This window comes from Emydura macquarii, unplaced genomic scaffold, assembly GCF_026122565.2.
Source record: "Emydura macquarii macquarii isolate MOO-44397 ecotype Brisbane River unplaced genomic scaffold, CSIRO-AGI_Emac_v2 contig_2205, whole genome shotgun sequence".
Taxonomy (NCBI): domain Eukaryota; kingdom Metazoa; phylum Chordata; order Testudines; family Chelidae; genus Emydura; species Emydura macquarii.
In genome coordinates, this window is record NW_027132342.1 from 1327404 (window position 1) to 1348733 (window position 21330).

Consider the following 21330-nt stretch of genomic DNA (forward strand, 5'->3'; position numbering starts at 1 on the left):
CAAGTCCCAAGTCAGATCTAAATTAGGAAAACGGGTTGTGCTTAAAAATGTATTATCTAATATATTTGAACTAACAGGATTTTAAACACAAGCATAGACAAGGTTTAATACCTTTAAAAATGTGTTAACTGGTCATAGTCATGCATAACAGTCAACACCAGAGTCCCATGAGGAAAAAGACTTAAGCAAAGGTTTCCAAAAGTGATTAGTGATTTTGGTTGCCTCAGCTGTTGTGTCCAATTTAAGACTCCTCCAAGGGACCTCATTTTTCAGAAAGTGCTGAGCGCCCAGCTTCTGAAAAATTAAGTTCCTCCATTTGGGCTTTAAAAAAAAAATAGAGGCACGTGGAATCTAGTCACTTTTGGAAATCTTACCCTTGAGTCCATAGTGAAGTTGTCTGCAAAGTGACCACAGGGCTTAATTCCCTGGTAAAGAAATATTTAGAAAGAACGAGTTGCAGTTTATCGAATGATAGATTTATAGGGCATTTTTGTTTGGTTATAATCCATCTACCTTTAGTTTTGTCATTGACTAATTATATGATCAGAGAAGATTCGTACACAAGTGATCATTAATTCAAATTAAAACCTTTGCATTTTCATACCAATGAAAGTTTCAAAATCGAAGCTATAGAAGGCCCAATCCTGGAATGTGCTGAGTTAGCCTGTTTTCAAAAGTGGATGTTGATTTTGGGTGCCTCCAATTTTTGGTGCTCAACTTGGGACAGCTTGGGCCTGCCTATCAGAGGGGCTGAGAAGCCAAAACTCCTGTTGACTTCACTTGCAGTTTATAGGTGCCCAGCACCTCTGAAAATCAGACCAATTGTCTCCAATAAGACATCAAAATCAGTGCCCACTTTTGAATGTTCTGCCCTCAGTTTCCTTAAGGGCTGAGCATGCTTAGCACCTCTTAGTGAGTACTCAGAAAGCATCTCATAGGTTTGGGTGAGTCAATTGGCATGTGTATTTCCCAAAGAGTGGATCATTCTGGAAACTGGTAATATAAGGCCTGATCTCTTGGCTGGGAGTTGAAATTCGCCCAGGACAATAGTGACCCAAATTCCTTACCATGACATGCGCTGTGTGGTAGCATTGGTGAAAAGTGATGGCATGAGTATATTTCCTAGAAGGCAAGTGTCCACATCACAGTTGGTAATAACTGGCAGCCTGAACAGTGCAGCCAAAGATTGATTGGACATGATCTTGCCCCTAGAGGGACAAGTCAGGGGTTAGTGAAGCACACTGGAGGGTATTGTGAGGAAGTTGCATGGCTGTTTTCTGTGCTGCACTTCTTATATGCATAGAAGGTTTCAGTCCAAGACGGGCAATCTGCCATCCTTCATCACCATTAAATTAACTCAGAACTTTTTAAAGGAAACAAAAAGCCAGTATATAGGTGTATCTACTTATACATACTTATATACACTTAAAATTCAAAATGTTCTGGATAAACTGGAGGAAAGGTCTGAAGTAAATAGGATGAAATTTAATATGGACAAATGCAAAGTACTCTCCACTTAGGAAGGAACAATTATTTTGCACACATACAAAATGGGAAATGACAGCCTAAGAAGGAGTACTATGGAAGGGATCGGGTTATAATGAATCACAAGCTAAATATGAGTTAAGAATGCAAAAAAAGCAAACATTCTGGGATGATGATGATTAGCAGGAGTGTTGTAAGCAAGACATGAGAAGTAATTCTTCTGCTTTACTGGACACTGATTAGACCTCAACTGGAGTAATTATGTCCAGTCCTGGAAAGATTTCAGGAAAGATGTGGACAAAGTGGAGCAAGTCCAAAGAAGAGCAACAAAAATGATTAGAGGTCTAGAAAATATGACCTATGGGGGAAGATTGAAAAAACTGGGTTTGTTTAGTCTGGAGAAGAGAAGACTGAGGGGGAGGGTATATAATAGTTCAAGTACATAAAAGGTTGTTACAAAGAAGAGGGAAAAATTGTTCTCGTTAACCTTGCAGGATAGGATAAGAGGAATGGGCATAAATTGCAGCAAGTGTAGTTTAGGTTCGACATTAGGAAAAATTTCCTAACCATCAGGCTAGCTAAGCACTAAAATAAATTGATTAGGGAGATTGTGGAATCTACATCATTGGAGATTTTAAGAGTGGCTTAGACAAACACCTGTCAGTGATGATCTAGATAATGCTTGGTCCTGCCTTGAGTGCAGGGTACTGGTGTAGAAGACCTCTTGAGGTCCCTTCCAGTCCTACGATTCTATGATATACATCTGATTCACAGACCGGTCCCTTGAATAAGTGTTGACAAGGTGTTATACTAAAGATGTTTACTAAAGATCCCAATGTTTGGGATTAGTGAAAGGCCTTTAAGTCCTTAAAGGGGCACACAAGCCCAAAGCTACCTTCAAAGGACTTGAATTATGAGAAGGAACTTTCCTTTTAAAATACCATTAAAATATATTAAAAATACACTAAGATTAATGGGAGTATTTTTTTCTTAGACCTTGGCTGGATCTCAAGAGTGCATGTGAATCAACCAGCAGTTATAAGGCATGCAGAACGAATTCAGACACGAAGGACTGTGAAAAAGGATTGGCAAGTAAGTGCTCTTTTTAAGCATTCTGTTCCTGTATGTTTAAAGCAGTCGCTTTCCCCCTTAGACTGTAGTATTGAATTTCATTCAAGATGCATGTAATCTTAAAAGATTGCGGCTGTCCATGTCTTATTTTAATAATTTGTATTTGACGATGATGAGTTGAACTGAGACGACGCATTTATCCAAAAAAATTAAAAATCTGATAACTCATGAGTGGCAAAACTACAAATGAATTTCAGGCATCTTTATTCATGAGTGGATTAAATTGTATATTACGATCCTAGCATATTTATTCTGTATCCCAGACCGCTCTCTCTACAAAGTCTTATTTTTTAATTTTGAAGTTGCAAGGCATGATTGTGGTTCCTGTCAGGTTTGACCTACCTAGCTGTTTTTTTGTTTAACAGTCCCAAATGTGTGATTTTTGCTTAACCATTTGTTACATACAACTCAAAATACTTCAACCTACTGTGTGACTCATGGTAAAGAAATTGGTATATCGTGCATGTTAAAGGGGCTGATTCTTCAACCATTATGCATAAGGCTGAGAGTCTTTCACGGAGATTGTGAAGTCACGGATTCTGTGACTTCTAAAGACCTCCGTGAAATTATCCTCTTCAGCTTCCGCCACATGCCCTGAGGCATCAGGGCTGAAGCTGTCAGCTTCTGTGGGCTGCAGGGATCTGGCAACTTTCAGCCACCACAGGTGGCAAGGGTCCCAGAGCGCTCAGAACAGGCTGGGGGCAACTCTCAGCCGCCATGGGTGGCAGGGGAACCCCACAGCCGTCAGCCTCCACACTGTTGAGCAGTATTTTGCCAGAAGTCCCATGGGCTTCTGAGATGCTACTTATATTAATAAATGTTCAACATCCATAACATTTATGGAAATGAACCCTGTGATAGGAAACCTGGCAGGGTGCAGACTGTCCTAAGACTTTGCCAAACTTTGCCTTCAAATACACGCACAACTTTCAGAGATTCCACTGGTTGCCATATTGGAGGGCAGAACTTGACCCACAGGAAGTGTCTGAAAGAAAAATTACACCTGCTCTGCTCAGGCCAACTTTGTAAAAATTCATAGAGTAGGAAAAAGTTGCTTATCTACAAGAATAACTGGAAACTTTGAACATTTAATTAGGAAATTGTTACATTATAATTGGCATTTTTGAGCTTATGGCTGGAGGCAGCCCCCTTGTCAAAATTTGTGATGCTAGAGGCCAAATTCAATCTTGGTGTAAATGAGCACAGTTCCCATGGACTACAGTGAAAGTTATCTGTTTACATCAGGATGAATTTGGTGCTAGCAATGTGAAAACCAGTGTAAGAATCTGTAAGATAGCTTCTATGGTGGTAGAAGAACTGCTCAACAATCATAACATTAATAGCTCAAAAATACACTTTAAAACTTTTTCCCCCCTCATTCTATTACAGCAAGATTAAGGCATTATGGAAGCTGGTTTACAGTTTCTCCTATGAGTGACCTGCATTGTTTAGGGTCACAAATGATGTCATGTTGTAGCTAGATGGTCTGTCCCCATTGCTAGTTTGAGAAATATCCATAAAAAATACAAATTAAAAAAAACCTTGGAGTGCTTCTTAAGCTAGAGAACGTTTAAATACTTGGGACCTGATTCTTTACTCTCTGTGCATTCATTTGTACCTGTGTGAAATGGGTATAAAACCAGAATAGCCAGCAAACAGAGCTATACATGGGGGCATTTGAGGAGAAGGGAGGGGCACTAAGTGGGCTTTTGCGTGTGTTTGTTTTTTCTGTTTTGTTTTTTCCTGTTCAGTTTGCAGAGGCTGGTAGGAGGTTGTGTGAGAAGCAGAGTCCTGACTAGGAAGCAGGACTTCCCTGATTAGGGGTTCTGTAAAGGCAGGCAAGCAGTCAGGCAGTGGCATAGGAGCCAGCCAACAGAGCTGTAAACTGGGGAGTTTGAGTGGGAGTATGTAAAGGGATTTTGGGTGTCTGGTTTGGTTTTTGTTTTTGTTTTTTCTTTTTAGTTGAGAGGAGTTGAGGAGGGCAGGCTATGACAGCTACAGAGACGGCAGTGGTGGTGGTGACTCAAGCAATGGAAGAGACAATGAGGATGCATGGATGTGGAAACTGCAGGATGTACATGATCCTGGAGTGGGTACCTGAAAAGAACCTCGTTTGTATGAAGTGTCACCTGGTCGAGCTGGTGGAAGAGAAGATCTGAGGTTTGGAGATGCAGGTAGAAACTATGGTTGAATTTTGAAGGGGATTCAAGCAGATAATGGAGGGAAGGCGAGAGGAGGCTGAAGGGAAAAGTCAAGACTTGCAGATGCAAGCTGGACTGAAGAACTCTGAGAGGAGACTGCTGGGTGAGGAAAGTGGCCAGTTGAAGCATGTGACTACAAGAACCAGGCAGAGGAAGAGACCAGCTAGTGAAGGAGAAAGAAAGCTCAGGAACAGATTTGCTGAGTTTGAAAATGAAGGGGCACAGCAGGCAGTAACTGAAGGAAGGAGAGCAAGGAAGAAGAGAAGAGCGGCGAGTCCTATAAGAAGATGGGAAGAATCAATGGATTTACACAAAGTTCAGAGCCCCAGGAGCATACAGGACGACTCATGGGAGATTGCAAAGGAGAATAAAAGAGTAGAGGATCTACAGAAGAAAGTCTGGAAAGTCTACAGAAGAAAGTCACCATCAGGAAAAGGCAGATCTGCATGATTGATGATTTCCTACTAAGAAGGTCATCAGAGCTGATCTGGAGAACAGAAGGGTGTGCTGTCTTCCAGGAGTTAAGATACGGAATGTGCACCAGAGGCTCTGAAAGAATCCACTGGTTGTCCTTCATGTGAGAAACAAATGATACAGCTAGATTCTCAGTGGAATGGATCAAGGAAGATTACACCAGGCTGGGGAAGACACTTAAGGAAATGGAGGCTCAGGTGATCTTCAGTGGGCTTCTACCCTGTCCCTAGAGGAGGAGAATGAAGGTGAAACAAAATTATGATGGTCAAACATATGGCTCACACAGTGGTGCTATAAGAAGGGCTTTGGGATGTTTGACCACTGGGAGGAATTCGTGGACAGAGGACTTTTTCTCATGAGATGGACTCTACCTGAGTAGGGAGGGAAAATAGACTTCTGGGACTGAGGTTGGCACAACTGATTAAAAGAGTTTTAAACTAGGAACTTGGTCATCTCCTAACCATCTCCTCCATGTAATCTCCATGCCTAATTCTAACATTGAACATGAGGAAAATCAAGTAAGAAGGGATACAGCAATGGAGAAAGGAACAACAATGGGTAGAAGAATGGACATTAAGACAAAAATGGTGCCAATACCAATAAAACTAACAGCAGAACGTCTGTACCCAATCGGGTGAGGAATGTGGGCAAACACAAGCAGAAACCACTAAGATATTTGCACACCAGTGCAAGAAGCCTGGGTTATAAAAAGGAGGAACTAGAACTACTAGAGCAGGAAGTGAAACCAGAGATTATAGGGATAACAGAAACATGGTAGAATAGAATAGAAAAATTGGAGTACGGGTATCAAAGGATATGTTCTATTCAGAAAAGATAGAAATAAAAGGTGAAGGTAGTGGAGTAGCATTGTATGTTAATGATGAGGTAGACTAAAGAAATTAGAAGTGATGGAATGGATAAGACAAAGTCAGTTTAGGCCAAAATCACTTTGGGGAAGAAAACTACTAGAGGTTCCCCTGGGATAGTGCTTGAAGTATGCCGCAGACCTCCAGGATCCGATCTGGATATGAAGAGAGACTGGTTATGTTTTTAATGAAATAAATATTACTTTGAATTGTGTGGTTATGGGAGACTAACTTCCCAGATATAGATTGGAGGAAAAGTGCTACAAATAATAGCAGGGTACAGATTCTCCTGGATGTGATCACTGACAGATTTCTTCATCAAATAGTCACTGAACCAACAAGAGGTGATGCCATTTTAGATTGGTAATGGTGAGTAGTGAGGACCTCAGAATAACTGATTGAAGGGGACAATCTTGGGCTGAGTGATCATGAGTTAATTCAGTTTAAATTAAATGGAAGGATAAACAAAAATAGATCTACAGCTAGGGTCCTTGATTTCAAAAGGGCAAACTTTAAAAAATTAAGGGAATTAGTTAGGGAAGTGGACTGGACTGAAGAACTCAAGGATCTGAATTTGGAGAAGTCTTGGAATTAGTTTCTGCAACTTTAACCTGAAGTATCTGAAGCTTGTCCACCAAGCAAGGGGAAAAAATTAATAGGGAAGGGTTGCAGATCAAGCTGGATGAGAAGTATCTCAGACAGGTGATTAAGAGAAAGCAGAAATCCTACAAGAAATGGAAGGTCAGAAAGAATAAGGATAAAGTGAGTACTGCATAAAGCCAAAGCATAGCTGCAAATGAAATTAAAACAAATAGTAAAAGGTTCTAACACCATATAAATAAAAAGCAAACAAGGAAAGAAGTGGGACCACTAAGCACTGAGGATGTGGTGGAGATTACAGTTAATCTAGGCATGGCCCAACACCTAAACAGATCCTTTGCCTCAGTTTTTAATAAGGCTAATGAAGAATTTAGGGGTAGTGGCAGGGTAGCTAATGGGAACAAAGATATGGAAATAGTAATTACCACATTCAAGGTGGAAGTCAAACTCAGACAGCTCAATGTGACTAAATTGGGGAGCCTGGATAATCTCCATCCACAAATATTAAAAGAACTGGCTCATGAAATTGCAAGCCCAATTGCAAGGATTTTTAATTAATCTGTAAAATCGGGGGGTCGTACCCTCTGATTGGAGAATTTTTAATATAGTTTCTATTTTTAAGAAAGGGGGAAAAAATAATCCAGGAAACTACAGGCCTGTTAGTTTGTCCTCAATTGTATGCAAGGTCTTGGAACACATTTTGAAAGAGAAAGTAGGTAAGGACATGGAGATAAATGGGAATTGGGATAAAATACAACATGGTTTTACAAAAGATATATTCTGAAAGATGAGGTTGGTCTGGCATGATTTAACTGACTTTTTTAGACAAAGGAAATGCGGTAGAATTAATTACCTGGATTTCAGTAAGGCATTTGATACAGTTGCACATAGGAAATTATTAGTTAAATTGGAGAAGATGAGAATTAATATCAGAATTGAAAGGTGAATAAGGAACTGCTTAAAGGAGAGACTACAATGGGTCATTCTGAAAGGTGAACGGTCAGGCTAGAGGGAGGTTACCAGTGGAGTTCCTCAGGGATTGGTTTTGGGACCAATCTTATTTAAATTTTTTTTTTTACTGACCTTGGTACAAAAGGGGAGTGTGCTAATAAAATTTGCACATGACAAAGTTGGTAGTTATTTCCAATACAGAGGAGGATTAGAATATCATACAAGAAGATCTGGACGACCTTGAAAATTTGACCATTAGAAGTGGAATGAAATTTAATAGTGCAAAGTCATGCATTTAGGGATTAACAACAAGAATGTTTGCTATGAGTGAGGGATTTATCATTTGGAAAAGACAGGAGGAGAAGGACCTAGGTGTATTGGTTGATCACAGATGACTAAGCTGCCAATGTGATGTGGTCATGAAAAAAAGGCTAATGGAGTCCTAGAATGTGTCAGGCAAGGTATTTCTAGTAGAGACAAGGTGGTGTTAATACCATTATTCAAGGCAGTGGTGAGACCTCATCTGGAATATTGTGTACAATTCTGGTCTCCCATGTTTAAGAAAGATGAATTCAAACTGGAACAGGTGCAGAGAAGGGCTACTAGGATGATCTGAGGAATGGAAAAATCTACCTTATGAGAGGAGATTCAAAGAGCTTCACTTGTTTAGCCTAACCAAAAGAAGGCTGAGGAGAGACGTGATTGCTCTCTATAAATACATCAGAGGGAGAGAAGTTATTTAAGATTGGTGGCAATGTGGACACAAGAACAGATGGATATAAACTGGCGGTCAACAAGTTTCGGCTTGAAATTAGATGTAGGGTTCTAACTATCAGAGAAGTGAAGTTCTGGAATAGCCTTCCAAGGGGAGCAGTGGGGGGCAAAAAACCTGACAGCTTCAAGACTGAGTTTGATAAACGTATGGAGAGGATGGTATGATTAGACTACCTATAGTGGTACTTAGCTGATCTGCAACTTCTAGCAACAAATATCTCCAATGGTTGGTGATGGGACACTAGAAGGGGAGGGTTCTGAGTTACTACAGCAAATTCTTTCCCAAAAGTCTGACCTATGGGTTTTGCCTACATGCTTAGCTGGTCACCATATTGGGGATTGGGAAGGCATTTTCCCCCTGGTCAGATTGGCAGAGACCCTGGGAGGGTTTTCGCCTTCCTCTGAAGCGTGGGTCATGGTTCACTTGCAGGTTTAAGCTAGTGTAAATGGGGGATTCTCTGAAGTCTTTAAATCATGATTTGAGGACTTCAGTAAGTGAGCCAGAGGTTATGGATCTATTACAGGAGTGGGTGGGTGAGGTTCAGTGGCCTACAATATGCAGGAGATCAGACTAAATAATCATGGTGGTTCTTTCTGGCATTAAAGTATATGAGGAGCATTCTGATTTGCTGTAAATTACCACATTGGGTGCAACGGAGTGAAGAATCAGTCCCTTGGGTTGCAAAGGTGTAATCACTTGGGGTGGTGACTTACTCTGGCATTGATGCCCTCCCTTAATGCCAAAAATTCCTATTTAAAAAAAAAATAAAAAAAAGTCATACCATTTCTTGGAAGCAGTTTACTACATCTGTCTTCGCAACTCATTTCATAAGGAATGAGATTAGAATCCCTTTCTTAGCGGCTGATTAAATATTCTGTTTTTGAAAAACAATTTTTGTTTTAATTTAAAATAGGTTATAAAAAAACCTAGTTGATGTAAAAAGCTAACTTTCTGAAATAAACAAATCACAGTTACAAATTCTGTGAAGTTCTGTAGCATCTTTCGTCCAAGGATACTGACATGATCTAGAAATTTTAGTCAATTTGCTCAACTTTTTCCACAAGAAAGTAGGTAAATATTATTATTCCCATTTTACAGACAGGAAAACTGAGACACCTAGAGCTTAGGGCCCAAATATTAAAACTGCAAGAAACCTGGGGTGAAATCTTGGCTCCACTGAAGTAACTGGCAAAATGTCCATTAATGTCGGTGGGACCAGGATTTTACTCTGATGCATGAGCACAGATTAGGGTTATAAAATGTAATGGGAGTGTGCATATTCTGGACTTGTGTGCTTTCAGGTGACTTGCACTTACATTTCATGTGCCTGCTGAGGAATGTGTATGTTTTCTATGCTGACTAGCTCTGCATGAGGCAGATTTAATATGTTACAGGGTATGTGGACCACTCTGTTAGCTGGAGGTTACATCTTTCCTTTAGTGAGTTCCCCAGATACAAGCACCATTGGCCTAGGATCCTGGTGGAATCATCTGACAGGGTTCCTGCTGGTTATTCAGCCTTTGATCCATGTGCCATCTGTTGGAACTTGGTCCTTTGACTATACAGTAACTGATTTTTAGACATTGGGTAAAATTTTCATTGTCTGTCAGTGAAACTCAGGTGCCTAAGTTACTCATTTTTGAGATGGGCTTAATCTTCTAAATCACCTGGGCCACATTTGAAAATGTAATCCATTATTTTGTGTATTACTTGTTTCCCTAATAAAGGCTGCTTGGCTACTGAGAGCTGTAACCTGCATAGACCTCACCACTCTTTCAGGTGATGACACTCCTTCAAACATTCACAGGCTTTGTTTCAAAGCCAAGCATCCAATCAGAGAGGATCTTTTGAAAGCCATCAATATGCATGATAAAGGTATGATGGTTTTGGTTATATTACTTGCAAGTTTTGGCTATATAAAACTGGTTAGGAACAGAATAACAGTTCTGTTTACATAAACTTGATGCCTTCTTTTTCCATCTTCTCCTGTTTGAACATCACTGATGTTAGAGGTAGCACCGCACATCCAAACAGCCCTGGAAGAGTGAGCTGGATCGTGGATACTCTCATTCAAAGAAATGGCAGTATAAGTTCTGATGGCAAAATCTTGATCCCTAGTTATGCAGTAAAATCTGGGGAAAAAATTTCACCTTGCTTTACAAATCCCAGATGAAGATTGCAGTGTGGGCAGTTGTAGAATACACTACATTATAAGGTGAACGAATTTGACATGGAAACTATTAAGAGAATGTATATAGGATTGTATCATCTGCGTCTCTTTTAATAACTGGATAGTAAGGTGGCACTAAATCTATTTGCATTAAATGCACATGATATCCCTAATAAACCGTTGGGCTTTTTTAGTGTCTGTAAATATTATGGGTCATAATTATGGGCACACTCAGATATCTTGCAGAACTGGGCCCTCAATATAAGTCTAAATGTTACACCCAGTATTGACTGGAATGAAATTGTCAAGGCATTGATATGGCCATACAGTTTCTATTCAGTAACAGAAGTAAAATGGCATCTTTTCATACATGCTGCACTGCTGAATATTGTAACCTCCCGGAAGCATTAATAGTGTCAGATGCAGGAGGCTGTTTTACAATGCCACATGATTTTGGTGCTTTGTTTGAGAAGTAACATTCACACAAATCAAAACCAATATAAACATTTGGAGCCTGATTGATGAATCACAATGGTAAGTTTTACACAGGCATTGTTTTCAGAGGTATATGGTGTAAAATTAGATTAACATAGTGGTGAAACAGGCCTCTATTGTTAGTTATATTCATGAAATAGGAAAGACCCAAACCCCTTTTTAAACTCTGATTTAGGAATTATTTCCAATCCTTTATAGGTTTTTTGAAAACTATTAAATATCAGGCCAAATTTCTTGGAATGTGAGAATAAAATTTAAAATAGAAATACAGTGAAACTGTGCCTACACAAGCTGTATTCCTTGCTAGTCAAACTGCTATAGGCCTTAGGTACAATGCTCTGTTAGCCTAATTTCTGACATCATAAATCCCTGCCCAAATGGTTCTGAAACTGGTGTTTAAAGAACTTCAGCCTTAAACTGTGTCTGCAACTGAGCTACGGCTGATGCAGCCCCACTGTTCTCAGGTCAGGGCTAAAGGGACATGATGGTAACACTGCTGGTGGCCACAGGAGCCCTGTTAGTAGAGCTGTCACGGTTGCTACAACCAATGGAGAGCAGGTGGTGGTTGTGCAGAGTAGAAGATCCACAAAAAAAAAAAAATATCTAGGGCACACAAGGCCATACTGTGGACAGGAAGAAAATGCACATTCCATGGAAATATACATGTGTAGCAGTGGATTGCAACTTTTTTGCAGGAATTACTACAGGAGCTGTCTGTGTGTATCCAGCTAGAGTAGCTGATGCTGTTAAAGCACTCAAGGCTGCTGGTTGTAACATACCGGTAGCTTCAGGTAAGTTTCTCTTCTTTACAAGCATTATTTAAAAGATTATTTTCCCAGTGGGCTTGTGCCCTGTTTGCTTTTATAAGATGGGTGAAGATCACCTGAAAGGGTTGTTGTTTTTTGGTTTTTTTGGAGGGGTGGGGGGGAAGGGGGTAGGTAAAGGAGGAGCCTCGTTTTTCTACTAAAAAGTATCTGGAATGTCAAGTTTTTAGTTGTCAAGTCTAAGTTTTGCTGGAGGAGGATCTCCTAGGGGGCCCTGAACTGAAGGGGTGGACATAATGAATCTTTATACAGACATTTTTTCTCCTAAGTGGAATTAGTCATTACAACTGAATAGATGTTGACATCAACAAATCAAAACCCGAGTTTCAAGCAGCGTGAATACAAATCTCTTCTTTGCTTAATAGCTCAGTTTTTAGGTTGCCTTCCACCCCACTGAAGTCAGCACGGTTCGGTGTGGGGTATCATCATTTCACTAGTTCTTCAGCAAGGGAGACAATGGGGAATATAGGATTAAAACACCACTGCAAAAACAAGCTTGTGGTTTTGAGGGGAAAAGAGATCATAAAGAGGAGGGAAAAAGGTCAATATTTTTCTTTTACAAGTCACCTTTATATTGTTTACGTACAAAAATTCAAATGACTGTTGACTACCATACAACTTTACCTATATTGTGCAATTACTTGCCCATATTAATTGCACTTATTTTCAAGTACTACTTACAAGAATTTGAGAGGACTGAAGAACATACACATCAGGCCAAGTTCAGCCTTTGTGTATGCGGGCAGAACTCCATTGAAGGCAATGGACTTCTATGTATTGGCCAGGCTGAACTGGAAATAGCTCTAAGGAAAGTGGAAGAAATCCATTTGCAGGAGACATTTAGTACTAAGTAAAGCACTGATTAAGGAACCCAAGGGAAGAACTAATGCTCTTGTAGAGGAAGTGGGGGATGAATTAGGTTCCATCTAGGTCTTTGAGTCCTTACTGGAGCTGTAGAGTAACTTCCTTCTCAGGGGGGAAAAAAATGACTTTTTATACCCCCACTCTGCCTTAATAACAGTTATATTTATATAAAGTCTGCTTACTGCACAACACTATTTTTCCCGCTCTCCATAGTGGCAACTGGGTTTCCAGCTGCACAGACTCCACTGAAAATCCGATTAGATGAGATTAAGATAGCAGTGGAAGACGGTGCAAGAGAGATCGACATTGTAATTAACAGAACCCTTGTGCTCACTGGCCAATGGGAAGGTAAGCACTTGCTAAAGCTAAAAAGAGTCAACTTTTGCTCTCTGCCCATGTCAGTAACCCAGGTTGCTGTCATCAGTGTGGCTGTCTTTCTGAATGGCTCTTTTGATTCCAGATGTAGTAAATAAGTTGGTGATCTTAGTCCATATTGGTATGCACTGAAATCTGTATCACAAAAGCCATCATAGTTCAACCTTTGTTGGCAGTCTTACTCAGATTGTTAGCTCTTTGGGGCATAGACAATCCTTTTGTTCTGTGTTTGTACCGTGCCTAGGACAATGGTGTCATGGTCCATGACTGGGGCTCATAGGTGCTCTGACCATATAAAAAATAAATATTAACAGCCTCATTAGAGGCCCAGGACTGAAATGGCCATGGTAACTAGATGAGCCTCTTTTCCTTCAGAGCTCAGAGCTCCAGTAAAAGATTGAAGGACATTGAGCTTTCTGCTTACTGCCTAGTTAAACAGCTGCTGTCCACAATGTATTTGTTCTAAGGACCCATGTGGAGATATAAACAATCATCGTTCAAATGCCATCTTAAAGCTTGTGTTGTGTTGATTTTTGTGTTGTGAACAATTAGTTTTGTTTAGTGGGGTGGGAGACACTGATGCCCTGTCCATACTACTACAAAGCTAAACTGCTCTTGGAACGAGTTTGGTACCGTTTGAACAATGTTAAGTGAAACCATTTTAGAAGCCAGGTTAGGCCTCTTCTGCACTGTGGAAATGTATCATGTTAGAAAATGAGCTAGCATCATTTTCGCTTGGTTAAATGTGATTTAGCTTCTAGAATAGATGAGTACCATTTAATGTATTAGCTGGTTGTGGTTAATCATATGTCCTCCTCCCGTGATCAGCTAGCTTATTTTTAAACACAAAAGTGCACGTCTACAGTAGGCTCTAAATGGTGGCAGCATCATGCTAGTTAAAATGTGTGTGTGAATACACTTTCTAAAACAATGCATTTTATGAGTGTAGACATATCCTTTGTAGTCTGGCTACTCGAAGATTTGATGAGCTAGACTTCTAGTCAGAACAGAGTGTACACTAGTAGGGTTCAAATGTGATTCTGTAGCACCTTTTCTGCATGGTTTAGAAACTGCTTAGTGTAGACACAAACCAAGCTATATGAAGTAGTAGTATGGACAGTGGTGGAGGCAGTCTTCTAGCACTTTATATATACAGTTATGTATAGATTATTCATAAATAATGTTCTATAAACATATTTAACAATTTTAGAAGGGCTACCCTATGCAGAATATCAATGGCCTTAATCTACTTTCTTTGTTATTGTCTGACCAAATACTGAATAATTGTTTGTGTTGGATCCAAATAATTAGATAAGATGACTAGTATATTTCCACTATTAAACATAGCAACTAATTAGTTATCAGATGTGATATAATTCATTTTTAAAAGGGCAGATTGTGCCCGGTCTGTGGAAAAGCCCACTGAATGGGATCAGAGTGGGAGGAAAATCAAAAAATTCCCTCATGAACTCTTTCATGGTGTTTCCAACAGATAGGGACAAATTCTGCCTCGATAACAGACCTTTCTCCTAAGGAGCAAGCAAACAAATGGTTCAACTCAGAGATTTCCCCCTCCTCCAAGTTCTTCTGGAGGCCATAGCTATCTGCACAAGAGGCCTCTTCATTTTCACACTAGCTCTGAGAACATTCTCTCTCCTCAACTCCATTCAGCCACAGCCAGAGGCTTTCCGACCCACCAACAGTCCTCTTAAGGGAGTTCCACGTTGCAGAGGGAGCTATACAAATGCAGATTGTATTCAGATCAGCTAGATGCCAAAAGAGGGAAAAAAAGGGCACAGCGCCTTCCACCTGTCCCATGCAGAGACCGCTAAACCTATTCAGAGTTAGATTGAGAGAGAGTATTGCCAACCCAAGCATGCAAAAATCATGAGATTAAAAAAAACAAAAAACAAAAAACAAAAAAAACCCCAAAACCGCCCAGCCCAAAAATATTTACGGTCTTTTTATTTGCCTTCTTTGTTTTATAGTTTTTAGGATTCACTTGGAACACATTTTCAAACTTTTCTCCACAACCATAAGAGCTGGAAATTTTATAAATGCAAACTAAGGTTCTTGTGTAATCGCTTGTTTCTGGGAGCGGAGGACAGCAGACATCAAATATTGCAAGTCTTGAGATAAAATTGAGAGAGTTTGCAACTTTTCTCCCCTCCCATCCTTTCTGTATGAGCAAGGAGAGAACCACATATGAAAGGGGTGCCTCTACGTGATTATCTCCATGTTATTACTTGAGCAGAGTTTGCAGTCCCACAGCAGACTTGAAGGCCACCACTGAGCAGCAGGGGGCATATGTTATGAAACAACGCAGTATTTGTATTTTTTTTTCTTCCTTAGTGTTCAGACAGAACCTGACAATTACACTTTTCACATATAGTTCAGATATTCCATCCATCCCTATCACTGAAGGGGGTCACTGAATTATCACTGATAAATTTCTGAGAGTTTATGTAGGAATGTACATCTGTGTGTACTGTAGCCTCTCATATTTATCATGAAATATCCTGGGAACAAAATTTACTCACCTGCCCTTACGACGATGGTGTTGTTAACAGGGGGAAAAAACCCTTAACTCGCCCATCAAGGAAAGCTACTCCACTGGGTGAGGAGAAATTGTTGCAAGACTGACGTTCAATACATAGGATTAACGTTCTACAGATGTATATATGATTTATAATTAGTTTATACTCTGGCTATAGCTAATGGCTAGATAGAATAAAGCTTTTTGTACTCTACAAATTTATTTGAGGAAGCCAAAAAAAGGACCGAGGAAGTCTATATAAGCAGGATCAGTGTGTTATATAAAATTGAAAAGTGATGGCAAGGGCAGTAAATATATCTTTGTTGCAGTGACTTCATAAACCACACTGCGTTGCCCATGTGCTTTATAATAATGACAGAATCTGTGCATATACTTGTAGCCCCAGTGTATTTTTATAGTTGTTTTCTCATGCTGTGGTTCTTCAAAATTTCAGTTATTATTGACAAAAAAGTGCGTGGTTTATATTGTTTTTATTTTGCAAGCTAAAGCTTTGTTATGTATTTTTCCAGCTTTCCAACTCTCCCGTACCCCCCCCCCCAGACTATGTGATAATTAAGTCACCTTGATAGAAAACTTAGATGAGATTTTCTAAGAGTTTTATGACTTCATTTGTTTAAAAAGTTACTGGACAATATTATGTGTTTAGTGAACATCCAATGATATGGAGAGTTATTTTAAAGCTATTCTTAGATATTGAATATATTTATTGCACTTGAAATATCAGTGTCTGAATCTGTTGTAACAGTTTTTTTTAAAGTGCTTTCTAATGGTGTGGGATATAAAAGTAAATTTGTTATCTTGCTTATTGGGAGTTGGAAAACAAATCCATAAGATAAGTTTTTATATAAGTAAATCTACAATTTGTATCTAGCTTTTCCCCAACAATCTTCTGTTAGGGCAGTAGTACTTTTCAGCGAGCACTGTGTACTTAACTATCTTATTTTTCCACTGTCATATCATGAATGAAGGGCAGTGACATTTTTGTTTGGGAAAGCAATAGGCTGCATAAATGGAAAACTACACAATGGTGTAGGCTGTATTTCTAAGCTTCACATCTGAAACAAGAAGGCTGTTTCACTCTGGTGGAGCTGAACAGACATTTTTGGCAGCAAACCCTATATAAAGCCCAGGACTCCATGAAACCACAGGTTCAGGTCCTGGTATAATTCAGCCCTGTCTCTTTAGGAAGCATGTAACTGGAGTATCATGAAGCTTGTTGAGAGAGTCATTTGGATGCAATCTTAAAATGACCTCCTCTCTGCTCTGTGTGAATATTGAAGCCTTTTTTTAAAAATAGGGTTGGGGGTTTGTCCCAACATCCTTGATCAAAACTTGGTTTCTCTTTACCATATTGCAATATGACTTATACCAATTGGGTAGTTCTTCTAACCCCCCTTCCCGTAGCTGCATTTCTATGGTACTGTAAAACTGCAAAGTTTTTTGGGATGTTTTAGGTGAAAGGCACCATATAAAAACATGATATTACCTGTAACAATTGTTCTCTGAATATATGGTAATTATTATAGACACATTCTTGTATACCCACTGCTAGAGTTAGGAAAAAAGTATATATACATTTTCATTGCTACCTTGAAGAATGTGGCAGAAAAGATACTAATGACCTGAGGATCCTCAATTATTCCTCTACATTGGGTGCTACACGTGCCGTTGGCTAATGAGGCAGTTAACTCATTCCAGCACTAATTTCACATAGAAGTACATATCAAAAGTGGGGGAGAACATTATAACTACAGCACAACCTTCAGAGAACAAGCGTTACAGGAAGGTAATTTTTCTTTCATGGCATCCAACCTAAATTTACATTCTATTCATTTGTTTTGAAATTTTTGGCAGCATGTCTTAGAACTAGAGAAAAGATTCAAGTTTTCTTATTGCTACTGAACTAGAAGAATATGAAAGCTGCTTTCCTCAGTTTTCTAAAGGCTTCAGAAAAAAGTAACTCCACAAAAAGAGACTGCATTATGATCTAACGTGAGCATCAGCCAGTCACATTACTACTTACCAAATGCTCTACTCAGGCAAATAAAGTTCTTTGTGTTTTCTTTGAGTGTTGATTTGATCTAGGAGGCTTCTGGAGTATCATCAATTATCAATAAAACATGTTAGACTGTATGGTAGCATTGGTTAATTCACACTTTGGGCACATAGTGAGATGAAGCCAGGTGTCTATAAAGGGACTCACTAAGTGCATTAACGAGTTGTCTGCAACTATGCATATTATGACTCAGTGGAACACTGCAGTGCTATCAAGCATAGCAGCTACATCCTGACATCAATAGAATGCAGAAACACAGCAAGTGGAGTGGGGGACCAGCAGTGAAGCAGTTTGCTATGTCCACTAAATAGTTTGGAGAATCTTGGTGATGGGGAGAGGATTGCTAATTTATCACTAAATATGCCTTTGCTTTGAAGTGTCCACAATTATCATGGTCATTGCACACCAGATGTTTAAATATTAACTTTATTTTATTATTATTCATATACATTTGTTAATACATGTCTGAAAAGTCAATCTTATTTATAATCTGTATTTGCTACCTTTAAGAGAGTTTGGTTTGTCATCCTTTTATCTGTATCTTTATTTTGTTAAAATTGCAAAAATGGAAACGCTACATTATTGAATCTACTTGATTCTGATATCAAGCTGTCTGTCATTGTTTCCACTGAATGGGTTTCCCGTACTGGATTTCACCAGGCCACTAATGTTGGTATCTGCCCTTTTCCAAAATGTCTAATTATAGTTTACTAGGAAAGCATGACTGTGTATTAATATTCATGTTTAGCTTTATCTAGTAGCTATTTCCCATCCTTTGTTGTTTTAGAATACTTCAGTCTCCACCAAAATATGGTGGTAGGATTTCCCAGTGCTTCCTCACTCATCCCTCAGTATCTGATAAGGTCAGCAGAGTTTAATACTTTTTGAATATCAGTTAGAAGCCTCTTAATATTTTCAAGTTTATTCCAGTCCATACTGAAATAAGAGTCTTATGGTGCAAGGGGAGGGCACTTGAGTGTGTGGCGTTCCTGTGGCTATGACAATCTTTTCAGATTCAAAAGCAGAGTGTTTTGGTTTATTTAATAGCTACAGGTTCATACAAGAGCTCCTTTCTGAATTCTAACTAGCTCATCTTATCAATTGTGGATGAGAGTAAGGGCCAAATTCTGCCCTTGGATGCATGTAGGCAACTCCTGTGGGAGCTGTGTGTCATCGAAGGGTAGAATTAGAAGAAGAGTGGAAGACGAGAGAGAATGGGACAGGCTAAGAAAAACATCCAGAAAGCAGAAGACATTCCAGAAAGTTGACAACAAGGCCCAAAGCAGCAGAAAGCTAAAGAGGGAGAAAAGTTACATGATGAATGTACAGGACAATTATTAATTAATGTACAGGAAAGGCTTTAGAAGTACTGATATCATTTTATTGGTATATTTAGAGCTAGCCAGTAAGATTTTTAAGTCTTTGTCCTGCTTATACTGTTGCCTTATTCAGATGTGTTTGGTAGATGAGAACATATTCTTGGTTTTGAATGAAATGAAGTATATATATCATTTAGCTCTTAAAATAAATTTGAAACTATATAGCAGTGCCGTCTACCTACACAACACTGATTCACTGAATCTTTAATGCTTTGTTTTATAACTAATTATTAGACTTGTTTGCATTAACTCAGAAGTGGAAATTAACACCATACTTGAGAATGTTTCTTGATCCGCTTTTATAGTTTTAAAATGCCTTTCCCGTAGGCCTCTATGAAGAGATCCATCAGTTTCGTCAGGCCTGTGGAGAGGCTCATATGAAAACAATCTTGGGAACAGGAGAGCTGGGATCACTTAGCAATGTCTACAAAGCCAGCATGGTAGCTATGATGGCAGGTAAATATATTCGTTTTTAGCCATTCTGTAGATAATGCAGCCATGAAAATCTTCATTTTAAATTAGAGGGTTGACAGCTGAATGTTAAATACTTAGAATAGGCAAAACTTGTGAACCAGTAACTATTAATATCACAGGTAATAAGAGATTACTTGTTTTGTGTAAAACACTATGATATTTACTGGAACTGGTCACAAAATGGGAAGAATAATTTGCAAAAAAGTTTAGTACATTTTCCTCCTGTATTTATTTATAGCAGCTCCTAGAGGCCTCTCTTGAGATTGGGCCCCATTGTATTATTCTCGTACAAGCCCATAGTAACAGACACTTCTTCCCTGGAAGAAGTTACAATAAAATAGTAAGTTTCATCTAAATTCAAAATGTCAAAGCTTTTGATCAGAATTTCAGAATTCAAAACCAGCTCTAATCTGGATGCAAAATCGGATTTATAAACATTAATTTGCCAAATAATATATATGGGAGAAGTATTTCACTTTACCTTGGGCTACATTGTGCAACCCTTACTCATATCAATGACCACTTACATGAGTAAGTCCCATATAATAATGATACCACCTTCTATAAGTGATATATTTAAGAATATATATCACAAAACACTTTACAAAGGAGGTCCGTATTAGTATCTCCAGTTTCCAGATGGGGAAACTGAGGCAAAGTGATTTTCCCAAGGTCACCCAACAGGTCAGTGGCAGACACAGAAATAGAACTAGAGTTTCTTCAATCCCAGTCCTGTGTTCTATCCACTAGGCCACATTGCCTCCAATAGCAATGAGACTGCTCATGTTGATCAGCACTGTCTACCTCTCTGTAAGTAGAAATTTAGATCTGTGGATTAAGGATGAAATTCACCTGAGCCCCTGAAGTCTAGTGTTCTCAGTTTAAGTGGTGCATATGCCTTGGGCTGGGCCTCTGCACAGGTCTGAATATCACCCGAAGTTAGGGATGTTAGTGTATGGCAAGCCACTGTGCGAATCTACAGTGCAGTAGCTACCCACACAGTAACGTCCTGTGCAGTGGCATTGGAACAATTTGTACAGTGGGAGTGCTGAAAGCCATTGAACAAAACTGTAAACCCTGTGTATGATGGAAACCACTTCAAGCCAGGCAGTGCTGCTGCACCCCCAGCGGCTGTAGTCCTGTGTGGATATTGCTATAGTGAACTAAAAGTTCCAGAGTTCACTCTGAAAATGCAGTGCGCGCATGAGACTTTACTTGTGACAAGCTGTATATTTACAGTCTGTGCACTACCATCCTGTCTGGACAAGCCCTCGTAAGAATGTATAATAAAAATTTGCAGTGGAAAAACTACTGCTCAGTTTGAGTATTGTCAGATTAAGGAAAACATCCAATAAGTGCTTAGTAGATTTTATTCATATGATAATTCTTTTAGAGATACTTTAATTTATTTTATAAATATCAGTGTAATTCTTTAACTAAGACTGTTCTACTGTGACTGTTATAGGAATTACAGGTAACACAATAGTATGTGTTTAGATCGCTTCAAAATGACAAGGATGCATTTTCATCCTTAGTGCATCGGACTAGGGTTGCATACATTTTTGGGAGACAGGGGGAGGGTCCTTGTTCAAACAATTCCAAAATCCATACAGATGGAATCCAAGTTGGATATTTGTCACTTCACTATTTTAA

At 39.2% G+C, this 21330-nt stretch overlaps 1 protein-coding gene across 1 annotated transcript in view; it reads left to right on the plus strand.

Annotated features, from left to right (window-relative positions):
- Window positions 1-21330, plus strand: part of DERA (deoxyribose-phosphate aldolase) — a 57171-nt gene that overhangs the window by 11543 nt on the left and 24298 nt on the right. Inside the window, exons 2-6 of the mRNA XM_067559158.1 lie at window positions 2480-2577; window positions 10211-10358; window positions 11844-11939; window positions 13050-13184; window positions 19531-19659. Of these exons, the coding sequence (XP_067415259.1) occupies window positions 2480-2577; window positions 10211-10358; window positions 11844-11939; window positions 13050-13184; window positions 19531-19659 (606 nt within the window). The remainder of the gene's footprint in view (window positions 1-2479; window positions 2578-10210; window positions 10359-11843; window positions 11940-13049; window positions 13185-19530; window positions 19660-21330) is intronic.